Source organism: Mandrillus leucophaeus, unplaced genomic scaffold, assembly GCF_000951045.1.
Source record: "Mandrillus leucophaeus isolate KB7577 unplaced genomic scaffold, Mleu.le_1.0 Scaffold112, whole genome shotgun sequence".
In the NCBI taxonomy this organism is placed as follows: domain Eukaryota; kingdom Metazoa; phylum Chordata; class Mammalia; order Primates; family Cercopithecidae; genus Mandrillus; species Mandrillus leucophaeus.
The window spans coordinates 252,311-263,274 of NW_012099432.1; the positions used below are offsets into that span (position 1 = coordinate 252,311).

General features: G+C 50.1%; 1 protein-coding gene across 1 annotated transcript in view; it reads right to left on the reverse strand.

Moving 5' to 3' along the window:
- COL5A3 (collagen, type V, alpha 3) overlaps nucleotides 1-10,964 on the reverse strand; it is a 63,774-nt gene that overhangs the window by 15,476 nt on the left and 37,334 nt on the right. The window contains exons 28-41 of the mRNA XM_011994966.1: nucleotides 7,395-7,448; nucleotides 6,115-6,159; nucleotides 5,843-5,896; nucleotides 5,685-5,729; nucleotides 5,045-5,098; nucleotides 4,891-4,944; nucleotides 4,377-4,430; nucleotides 4,145-4,252; nucleotides 3,906-3,995; nucleotides 3,589-3,642; nucleotides 2,649-2,756; nucleotides 2,420-2,527; nucleotides 2,285-2,338; nucleotides 1,614-1,667 (exon numbers count right to left, since the gene is read on the reverse strand). Coding sequence (XP_011850356.1) covers nucleotides 1,614-1,667; nucleotides 2,285-2,338; nucleotides 2,420-2,527; nucleotides 2,649-2,756; nucleotides 3,589-3,642; nucleotides 3,906-3,995; nucleotides 4,145-4,252; nucleotides 4,377-4,430; nucleotides 4,891-4,944; nucleotides 5,045-5,098; nucleotides 5,685-5,729; nucleotides 5,843-5,896; nucleotides 6,115-6,159; nucleotides 7,395-7,448 — 936 coding nt within the window. The remainder of the gene's footprint in view (nucleotides 1-1,613; nucleotides 1,668-2,284; nucleotides 2,339-2,419; nucleotides 2,528-2,648; nucleotides 2,757-3,588; nucleotides 3,643-3,905; nucleotides 3,996-4,144; nucleotides 4,253-4,376; nucleotides 4,431-4,890; nucleotides 4,945-5,044; nucleotides 5,099-5,684; nucleotides 5,730-5,842; nucleotides 5,897-6,114; nucleotides 6,160-7,394; nucleotides 7,449-10,964) is intronic.

The following is a 10,964-nucleotide window of genomic DNA, read 5'->3' on the forward strand; positions in this document are numbered from 1 at the left end:
CTTTTTTTTTTTCTTTTTTGAGACGGAGTCTCCCTCTGTCACACAGGCTGGAGTGCAGTGGTGCGATCTTGGCTCACTGCAACCTCTGCCTCCGGGGTTCAAACAATTCTCCTGGCACAGCCTCCCAAGTAGCTGGGATCACAGGGGCCCGCCACCATGCCTGGGTAAGTTTTTTGGATTTTTAGTAGAGATGGGGTTTCACCATTTTGGCCAGGATGATCTTGAACTTCTGACCTCAGGTGATCCACCCGCCTTGGCCTCCCAAAGTACTGGGATTACAGGCATGAGTCACCGTGTCTGGCTGAAGATAGGTTTGAATAGGACTGAGGTTAAGGTCATGAGCAGAGTTGAGACTGGGGCTGAAATGGGGTTCAGAGCTGGGTTTAGGTCGGAATTTACTTCAATTTTAGGGCTGAGTATATATTGGACATCAATATAGAGGGGCAGATCAAGGTTGAGGATGAGGATTGAACCAGATTCTGGGGTTGAGTCCATATTGGGTGTTGGTATTGAGGGGAAGACATGGTTGCGCAGGGATTGAATCAAATTCTGAGGTTGAGTTTACATTGGGTGTTGTCACTGAGGGGAAGACATGGTTGGGTTAGGATTAGGCCAGATTCTGAGGTTGAGTTCACATTGGGGGTTGGCATTGAGAGGAAGACATTGTTGGGTTTGAACTGACTCCGATTCTGGGGTCAAGTTCACACTGGGTGCTGGTATTGAGGGGAAGACATGGTTGGGCAGGGATTGAATCAATTCTGAGGTTGGGTTTACATTGGGTGTTGTCACTGAGGAGAAGACATGGTTGGAGTTGGGATTGAGTCCAGTTCTGGGGCTGAGTTCACATTGAGTGTTGACACTGAGGGGAAGACATGGTTGGGTTAGGATTAGGCCAGATTCTGGGGTTGAGTTCACATTGGGGGTTGGCATTGAGAGGAAGACATTGTTGGGTTGGAATTGACTCCAATTCTGGGGTCAAGTTCATATTGGGTGCTGGTATTGAGGGGAAGACATGGTTGGGTTGAGATTTACTCAGATTCTGGGGGTGAGTACATATTGGGTGTTGGCATTGAGGGGAAGACATGGTTGGAGTTGGGACTGAGCCAAATTCTGGGGGTGAGTTCATATTGGGTGTTGGTATTGAGGGAAAGACATGGTTGGGTTGGGACTGGGCCAGATTCTGGGGTTGAGTTCACATTGAGTGTTGACACTGAGGGGAAGACATGGTTGGGTTGAGATTGTGCCAAATTCTGGGGTTAAGTTCACATTGAGTGTCAGTATTGAGAAGAAGATATAGTTGGGTTGGGGTTGACTCCAAATCTGGGGTTGGGTTAATATTGGGTGTTGGTATTGAGGGGAAGACATAGTTGGGTTGAGATTGAATAAGATTCTGAGGGTGAGTTCATATTGAGTGTTGGTATTGAAGGGATGACATGGTTGGATTAGGATTGACTCCAATTCTTGGAGTGAGTTCACATCGGGTATCGGTACTGAGGGAGGATCAGGGTTGGGTTTGAGGTTTGGATTGAGTCAGTGTGCTTCCACTGTCATTTGCTCCCACTATCCCTCCCATCAAGGATCCAGAGAAGGACTGAAAAGCTGGGGGCACTCACCGGGGGACCTGGGTGTCCTGCAGGACCCCGTATCCCTGGTTGTCCAGGTGGGCCCTGGGAGAACAGGAAACAGAATCAAAAAATTCCCTCAGGTTTAAGATTAGAGAGGGCACTGGAGCTATCAATCACTGCCTCCCAACCCACACCCCCTACCAGGCAGCAACAACTACATCCCCCCAAATCCTGTCTTCTCAGCCACCAACTGACGGGATCAGACAAACATCTGTCCTAAGCCAAGCCCTGGCCATCAGGACCTTTCCTCACAAGTTCCACCAAGACCCAGAGATGAAGCTGGCTCAATGATGCAAGACACTGGGGCTGACGTTCGCGGGGAACTTGGGTATCAGATGCCTCAGTGCCTGCCACGCAGAGTCACGGGCAGAGGGAAGGACATGTCACTTAGAATGGAGAAGGAGGTTACTCACACCCCAGTGCCTTTCCAGTTCTTTGGGAGCCCCAGCTATCTCTATCCTCTCTGCATTTGGGTTCTGTGGACCCATTGCTCCAGGCAGCTCAAGTACCTTCTGTTGCATGTGGGTATCAAGATGGTACCCTGGACGGTAGAAAACTCCAGGGCCTCTCCTACCCCGTGAGGAATGATCTCTACATCCCTGGCCTCCTCTCTCTTCTGCTACCCACCCCACCCCGCCTCACTGGGGATCTCCACTCACCGCATCTCCTTTATCGCCTTTACTCCCCTTGTGTCCAGGGGCACCCACATCTCCCTGCAGAAGAAATGGGATGAAGACCCAGCTTCCGTTCACCCCCATCCTCCCCTGGACCCTTCCTCTCTGTGAGCCCCTCACCTTGTCCCCTTCCTCGCCAGAAGGCCCAGCAGCTCCAAGGGGTCCCAGAGGCCCCAGGGGCCCTGGGATCCCATCTTTGCCGGTGGGGCCAGGGGGGCCACGTTCTCCCTGTTGTGGGAAATGGAAAGGGGGATGTCAGGGCAAGAATGTCCTGCAGGAGCCATGTCCTGGGATGTGGCAGGGCCAGACCCTGAGGAGGCCCTAAGAATGGGATGGGCAAGTCACTTACCGGGGACCCCTTCTCGCCTGCAGGGCCAACGGGGCCTTGGCTGCCACTTTGGCCAGGAAGTCCAATGCCTCCTGCTGGGCCCACAGGACCCCGCTCACCAGGGGATCCCTGAAAACAGGGTGGCGAATCAGGAATAATACCAGTAGTAGCTCTCCTTTATGGAGGATTTTTAAGCCACCCGGCACTGAGTTCTGTGGTTACCAGGATTATATCTAACCTGTTCCCTTCCTGCAGCGGCCAGAGGTGAGCACTTGAGGGGCTGGGCACATTCCTCCCCTGCTCAAGAACCATGGCTCCCATCTCACTTAGAACAAAAGCCAAAGTCCTCCCATATATATATATATATATATATTTGTAGAGACAGGGCCTGGCTATGTTGCCCAGGTTGGTCTCAAACTCCTGGGCTCAAGCGATCCTCCAGCCTCAGCCTCCCAAAGAGCTAGGATTACAGGCATGAGCCACCACACCTGGCCCAAGAAAAGGGGTTTTTATATGTTGGTGGCCAACACACAGGTAAGTATTTGTTGGATAAATGATCTCAATGAGGTTTGTGATCATACATGAGATGAGGCTTCTCATCATGGCTATTTTACAGACAAGGAAACTGAGGCTTGCCAAGGACTAAAACGGCCCAGCCAGTGAGCAACAGAACTGACCTTGGCTCACTGCAACCTCCACCTCCCAGGTTCAAGTGATTCTCCTGCCTCAGCCTCTAGAGTAGCTGGGATTACAGGCATTCACCGCCATGCCTGGCTAATTTTTGTATTTTTAGTAGAGACAAGGTTTCACCGTGTTGGCCAGGTTGATCTCGAACTCCTGGCCTCAAGTGATTCGCCTGCCTTGGCCTCCATCATGGGTTTTATCATGACAATGTCAAGCTTCCAAGACACCTTGAGTCCCCTCCACCCTGCCCCCACCCAGCACAAGTGGTTATACTTACACTGGCCCCCACAGGCCCTGGGGGGCCCTTATCACCCTTCAAGCCAGTAGGTCCCTGAAGTAGGAGATAATTCACAGTCAAGAGACTCCCAAGGGTGTCCCCAAGTCCTGTCTTCCTCTGTGGGGAGCTCACAGTCCCCACCTCTCTCCTGGGACTGGACACTGAGCTTTGAGGGGTCTGCCTTCTCCAGTTCCCTCCAGCATTTCTTTGCTTTCATCATTTCCCACATCCCAAATGCCATTCCCCCATCCCTCCCCTGACCCCCCCATCCTTTCCTTCTCTAAGGGACATGCAGGAGGGTCTCCAAAGATACTCACTGGGTCCCCAGGGCCTCCCTTGGGGCCGGGAAAGCCCCTGAGTCCAGCTGGCCCTTCCTTCCCAAGGGGTCCTGGTGGTCCCAGTTCCCCCTGCAGGAGTGCAGAGGAGGGAAGTCAAGCTCCAGGGAGGGGATATCTCCGTCCAGTCTGTGACTCAGCGCCCCTCCCCCATCAGATGCTTCTGAGCCTTTGGTTGATCTTGGATGTTCAACCAAGGTCTCTAACGGACAGGGTCTCACCTTCGCCCCCTCTCTGCCTTCCAGGCCAGGAAGACCTTGTTCGCCAGGAGGTCCAGGGGGGCCTGGAGGCCCCCTTTCACCCAGAGGTCCCACTTCTCCTGTCTTTCCCTGGTGAGGAAGAAGGTCCCTCTTGAGTTGGGGCGGCCTAGGGGAGTCGCTTAGGAGTCCAGCTTTCCCCTAAGTATCCCCCAACTGGTACAAAACGAGGGAGGTTTATGGAGTCCATTCTGACCTGAGGGCCTAAGACACCAGCTGGTCCAGGAGGGCCTGTCTGACCTTGGAAACCCTAGAGAGAAAAATTAAATGGGGGTGGGGGGTGTTACATGGGGGAAGGGATGGAGGACGGGGAGACAGGGAAGACCTGATAGAATCAGGAATCTGGCCACTGGTGCGGTGGCTCACGCCTGTAATCACAACACTTTGGGAGGCAGAGACAGGTGGGTCACTCGAAGCCAAGAGTTTGAGAGCAGCCTGGCCAATATGATGAAGCCCCGTCTCTACTAAAAATACAAAAATTAGCCAGGCGTGGTGGCGCGCGCCTGTAGTCCCGCTCAGGAGGCTGAGGCAGGAGAATTGCTTGAACCCGGGAGACAAAGGTTGCAGTGAGCCAAGATCGCCCCCACTGCACTCTAGCCTGGGTGACAGAGTGACACTGTGTCTCAAAAACAAAACAAAACACACACACACACACACACACACACACAAAGAAAAAAGGATCAGGAATCAAAGGTTGAGGGGTTACTCACCAATTCTCCTCTCTGTCCAGGGTGCCCTGGTCGCCCATCTTTACCTTGGTGACCCTGGGGATGAGGTGGGAAAGAGTTGGGGCACAGATACAGGGCCTCCTCCCTTCCCACATCCTCCACCCACCCAACCCCCAATGAGGGTGACCTCACTCACAGGGGGGCCCTTTGGCCCAGGGAATCCTGGGGGGCCTTGCAGACCAGGGAGGCCCTGAAATGGAACCGGAAGTCATTGTCTCATCCTTCCTGCCTCTCTGCCCACTCCCTGAGCCCCACATAATGACAATAGGATCCAGCACACATTGAGTGCTTACTGCATGCCAGGAATGGGCAGGGCATTCTCCACACAGTCAGTCATTTTATTCACCACTGCGGCTGGGAGACTGAGGTTACTCCCATTTTACAGAGGAGAAAACTAAGGTACAGAGAGGTTAAGTGACTTGCCCAAGGGCACACAGTAGGTGAGTGGCAGAGAACTCATGGCTCTCTGACTTCAGAGGCTGTGCTCCTTTTTTTCTTTTCTTAAAGATGGAGTCTTGCTCTGTCACCCAAGCTGGAGTGCAGTGGTGTGATTAGCTCACTGCAGCTTCCAACACCTGGGCTCAAGCAATCCTCTCATCTCAGCCTCCAGAGTAGGTGGGACTACAGGCGTGCACCACCACACCCAATTAAGCTGTGCTCTTACCACTGCATTATAATGTCTCTTCATCTCTTGGACTTGTCCTCCACTCAGAATCTCTCTCTCTCTCTGACACACATACACATGCACATTCACACACACACACACACACACTCACCTTTTCTCCAGGGATCCCGGGGGCCCCGTCCTGGCCCACATCGCCCTAGGACAGAGTGAATGAGACTCAGGCCCCAGAACAAACTCAACTGGGAAGAATTGGGAGGGACTGGCTGAGCCTGAGGCATGGGGGGCCTTGATTGCCCACCCATCCCATACCTTGGGGCCTGGTTGCCCTGTGGCACCCGGCTGCCCCCTCTCTCCACGGGACCCCTGAACAAAAAAAAAGGCAAAGATCAGATATGAGGGGTTGGGGGAGCCTGGGAGATGAGACCAAGTCTTCCAGGTCCCCTCCCCTTGTGACTCCCTCTCCAGGGACATTGATGTAACCCAAACCCTTTCCCTGCCCTCTGATGACCTCTTCACCACCTTTCCTTCCCAGCCCTGTCCCCAGGTCCCAGCAGGGTAGGGGGCACTCTCTATTTTCTTACTGGTGGTCCCCGCTCTCCTTCCAGGCCTGGCTGCCCTGCCTTTCCCTGAAAATAAATTGTAAGAGAGAAAGCAGAAGAGAATTAGGGTGCAAAGGCATGATGCAAACACAAAAAGGCACCCAGTCACAGACCCAGAAAGCTGTCTGCCATACATTTATTCACAAGCCTTTCAGTCATACACATACACACAAATACAACTTGTACTCAAAACCACACAAAGATCTCAAACACACAATTATAACTATGATTGCATCTACAGAGTCCAAACGTGCAAGCATGTTTGCCCACAGATCCATATATTTATCACAGTTGTGCAGTATGCATACATGATTGCATGCAATCATGGCATGCGTTTGGCAATCCACAGCCTGAAGATGACACAGAACTCATCATGTAATACATCTCTTGCACATATGTATACACACTGTAAACATATGCAGGCCCGGATTCATCTGAGGACTTTGTCCTGATAAACACAGCAGTATACATACACTCATGAATGTAAATACAATGTTCATTAACACTGTTACAATACACATGTAGCAACACAAATACAATACATGCCTGTATACACATCACTCAGTGTGCACAGAAACACACACATGTGTATACACATGTCCTTTCACACATGTGTACAAGCTTCTTGCACACATTTATGCCCACCATCATGCAAAGTGCATGCAGATTCATGCCCTTGTTCACCCAGGCACAGGCCTGCAGGCTGCAGCATTCAAACTCTGTCTTATCTATATTGAAAGATACATGAGGCCAGGTGCAGTGGCTCACGCCTGTAACCCCAGCACTCTGGGAGGCTGAGGCGGGTGGATCACGAAGTCAGGAGATGGAGACCATCCTGGCTAACACGGTGAAACCCCGTCTATACTAAAAAATACAAAAAGTTAGCCGGGCATGGTGGCGGGCGCCTGTAGTCCCAGCTACTCGGGAGGCTGAGGCAGGGAATCATTTGAACCTGGGAGGCTGAGATCGCACCACTGCACACCAGCCTGGGCGATAGAGCAAGACTCCATCTCAAAAAAAAAAAAAAAAAAAGAAAGAAAGTTACATGAAACACACATACACATACTTAAAGTCATATTCATGGTAATACCATGTGTAATCACCTACATGTGTCATGCATTGCATATAATAGCATGTGTGCACACAAGTGCTTCCAGGCATAGACACAGACACTCATGGTCCACCCATCATCAGACACAACCACACATGCTGTTCCCCTCAGACAAGTTCGCCCCTCTCCTTTACCCCCAGTCATGACTCACCGACTTCCCTTTCTCTCCTATGGGTCCCAGCGGCCCGGGAAATCCAATGGATCCCTGAGTGGAGAGAATTAGAAAGAAGACATGAAGGTGAGGAGTGAGTGGTGGGTGCAACTGGCCCCTCATACCATCCTTTGAGGCATTTCCAGGTCACTGATTCCAGAAGCTTCCTTAGTCTCTACAGCCCCAGCCTCCTATAAGGCAGCCCTCTTCTCTCCTCTCACTTCCTCTCCTCCCTTCTCGTTTCACTGCAGCAAAATTGACCTCCTCGATGTTCCTTGGGCACAGCAGTATATTCCTGCCTCAGGGCCTTTGCACTGGCTGCTCTCTTTGGCTGAAATTCTCGTCTCCTAGGTCTCCACAAAGTCAGCCACTCCTGACCATTTGGATCTCATTCAGATGTCACCTCCTTAGAATGCCTTTCTACCACCATCCTGGCTTCCACACTGCCCAAGTTACCCTCCGTCTGTCACATTGTGCCATTTTGTTTTCCGAAGAACAATTGCATTGAAATGACCCTTACTGACTGACTTATTCAATGCCCCACAGTAGCATAGCTCACTGGTCTTATACCCCACTGCCTAGCACACGGTGAGTGCTTTTTAATATTTGTTAACTGACTCCAGTCCATGCTGGAGGAACTGTTCCTCCACCTGGGGAAAGACATTACAGGCTCTGATATCCTCTCCCACACCTCACTGTGCAGACTGAGTTCAGATCAGAAAAAACAGTTGCCCAAGTTACCCAGTCTGTGGTGGCATCCCCACCTCAAAGCCCATTTCGGGCTCCCTCTACTCTCCCTTCCCATCTGGGGTTTCCATGGTCCCTATACTCTTTTTTTGTTTGTTTTGTTTTAAGAGACAAAGCCTCACTTTGTCACCCAGGCTGGAGTGCAGTGGTGCAATCATAGCTCACTGCAGCTTCAACCTTCTGGGCTCAAGTGATCCTCCTACCACAACCTCCTGAATAGCTGGGACTACAGATGCACGCCACCATGTCCAGCTAATTTTAAAAATAAATTTCTAGTAGATATGGGATCTCACTATGTTGCCCAGGCTGGTCTTGAACTCCTGGCCTCTAGCGATTCTCCTACTTCAGCCTCTGAAAGTGCTGAGAGTACAGGTGTGAGCCACCACACCTGGCCCCAACACTCTTCGAGGGTCCTGAACACATGCACACAAGGACTTTCTAAAACCTTAGTCTGCCAGGTACAGTGGCTTACACTTGTAATCCCGGCACTTTGGGAGGCCAAGGTAGGAAAATCACTTGAAGCTGCGAGTTTGAGATCAGCCTGGGCAACACAGCGAGACCCTGTCTCTGTAAAACATTACAAAATTCGTCAGGTGATGTGCACCTGTGGTTCCCAGCTACTCAGGAGGCTGAGGGAGGAGGACTGCTTGAGTCCAAGAATTGGGGGCTGCAATGAGCTATGATTGCACTATTGCACTCCAGCCTGAATGACAAAGCGACACCCTGTCTGAAAGGAAAGGAAAGCAAGCAAGCAAGAAAGAAAGAAAGAAAGAAAGAGAGAGAGAGAGGCCAGGTGCGGTGGCTCACGCCTGTAATCCCAGTACTTTGGGAGGCCGAGGTTGGTGGATCACGAAGTCAGGAGATTAAGACCATCCTGGCTAACACGGTGAAACCCCGTCTCTACTAAAAATACAAAAAATTAGCCGGGCATGGTGGCGGGCGCCTGTAGTCCCAGGTACTTGGGAGGCTGAAGCAGGAGAATGGCATGAACCTGGGAGGCAGAGCTTGCAGTGAGCCAAGATTGCGCCACAGCACTCCAGCCTGGGTGACAGAGCGAGACTCCACGAAAAAAAAAAAAAAAAAAAAAAAAAAAAAAAGAAAAGAAAGAAAGAAAGAGAGAGAGAGAGAAAGATAAAAGAGAGTAAAAGAAGAAAGAAAGAGAGACAGAGAGACTGAGAGAGAAAGGAAGAAAGAAAGAAAGAGAGAGAAAGAAAAGAAAGAAAAGAGAAAAGAAAAGAAAAAAGAACAGGGAGGGCGATGCAGGGAGGGAGGGAAGGAAGGGAGGGAGGAAGAAAGAAAGGAAGAAAGGAAGGAAAATAAAGTTGTCTATTAAAACTAAGTTAAAAGTTATTTTCCCAATCATTAAAAAGAAAAAAAGAAAAAACTAAGTTAAAGGAAAAGGAGTCAATGTAAAGGGAAATTACTGAAAAAAAAACCTGTCAACTTCAATGTAGGCAAGATAACTATCAGCTCAACAGAGCAAAAATGTGAAACTCTAGGAGGATTCTGCCCTCAAATATCTTCCCAAATGTCTATTTTTTTTTCTTTTGAGACAGAGTCTCACTCTGTCGCCCAGGGTGGAGTAAGTGGCACCATCTCAGCTCAATGCATCCTCCGCTTCCCAGGCTCAAGCAATTCTCCCGCCTCAGCCTCCGGGTACCTGGGATTACAGGCACCCACCACTGCACCCAGCTGATTCTTGTATTTTTAGTAGAGATGGGGTTCTCCCATGTTGGCCACGCTGGTGGTGAACTCCTGACCTCAGGTGATCCACCCGCCTCGGCCTCCCAACGTGCTGAGATTACAGCCATGAGCCATGGCGCCCGGCCCCAAATGTCTTTAGGTTCCTCCTCTACTCTATAGAAACAGAACTCATCAGTGATATAATATGTGTGTAGTTTAGGCAGAAAAATGAATCTCATCAGTATCCTCACCCATCAAAACATTGGCAAACAAATGTTATGTTTTTATATAAGTATGTTTTTGCATAAGTACATTTGACTATAAGTTATAATTAATTCAAGATATGTAAGATGTGTATTTTATGATTCTATAATTCTCCCCTTTAACTGATATTGTTGGTGAATGAAACTTAATCACACCAAATGAAAGGATCCTACAGTTTTATAATCACTGTCATCATCACCATTATCAACATTATTATAATCAAAATGATGAGATGGAAATTACTGGGACGTCTGTTTCACAGCAGAGAAAACAGGCTCAAGAAACTTGCCCAAGATCGCGTAGCAGGTAAGAGGGTATTTGAGCCCAAGTCTGTGGGATGCCAAAGCTCACTTAAAAAAAAAAATTTTGAGACAGAGTACCCTTCTGTCACCCAGGCTGAGGTGCAGTGGCAAACAATTCTCCTGTCTCAGCCTCTTGGGTAGCTGGGATTACAGGTGCATGCTACTATGCCCAGCTAATTATTTTGTATTTTTAGTAGTGACAGGGTTTCACCACATTGGCCAGGCTGGTCTCAAACTCCTGACCTCAAGTAATTCACCTGCCTCTGCCTCCCAAATTGTGGGGATTACAGCTGTGAGCCACTGCGCCCGGCCACATCTGGCTAATTTTTTTTTTTTTTTTCTTTAGATGGAGTTTCGTTCTTGTTGCCCAGGCTGTAGTGCAATGGCATGATCTTGGCTCACTGCAACCTCTGCCTCCTGGGTTCAAGCGGTTCTCCTGCCTCAGCCTCCCGAGTGGCTGGGATTACAGGTATGCACCACCACGCCCGGCTAATTTTGAATTTTTAGTAGAGACGGGGTTTCTCCATGTTGGCCAGGCTGGTCTTGAACTCCTGGCCTCCAGTGATCCGCCTGC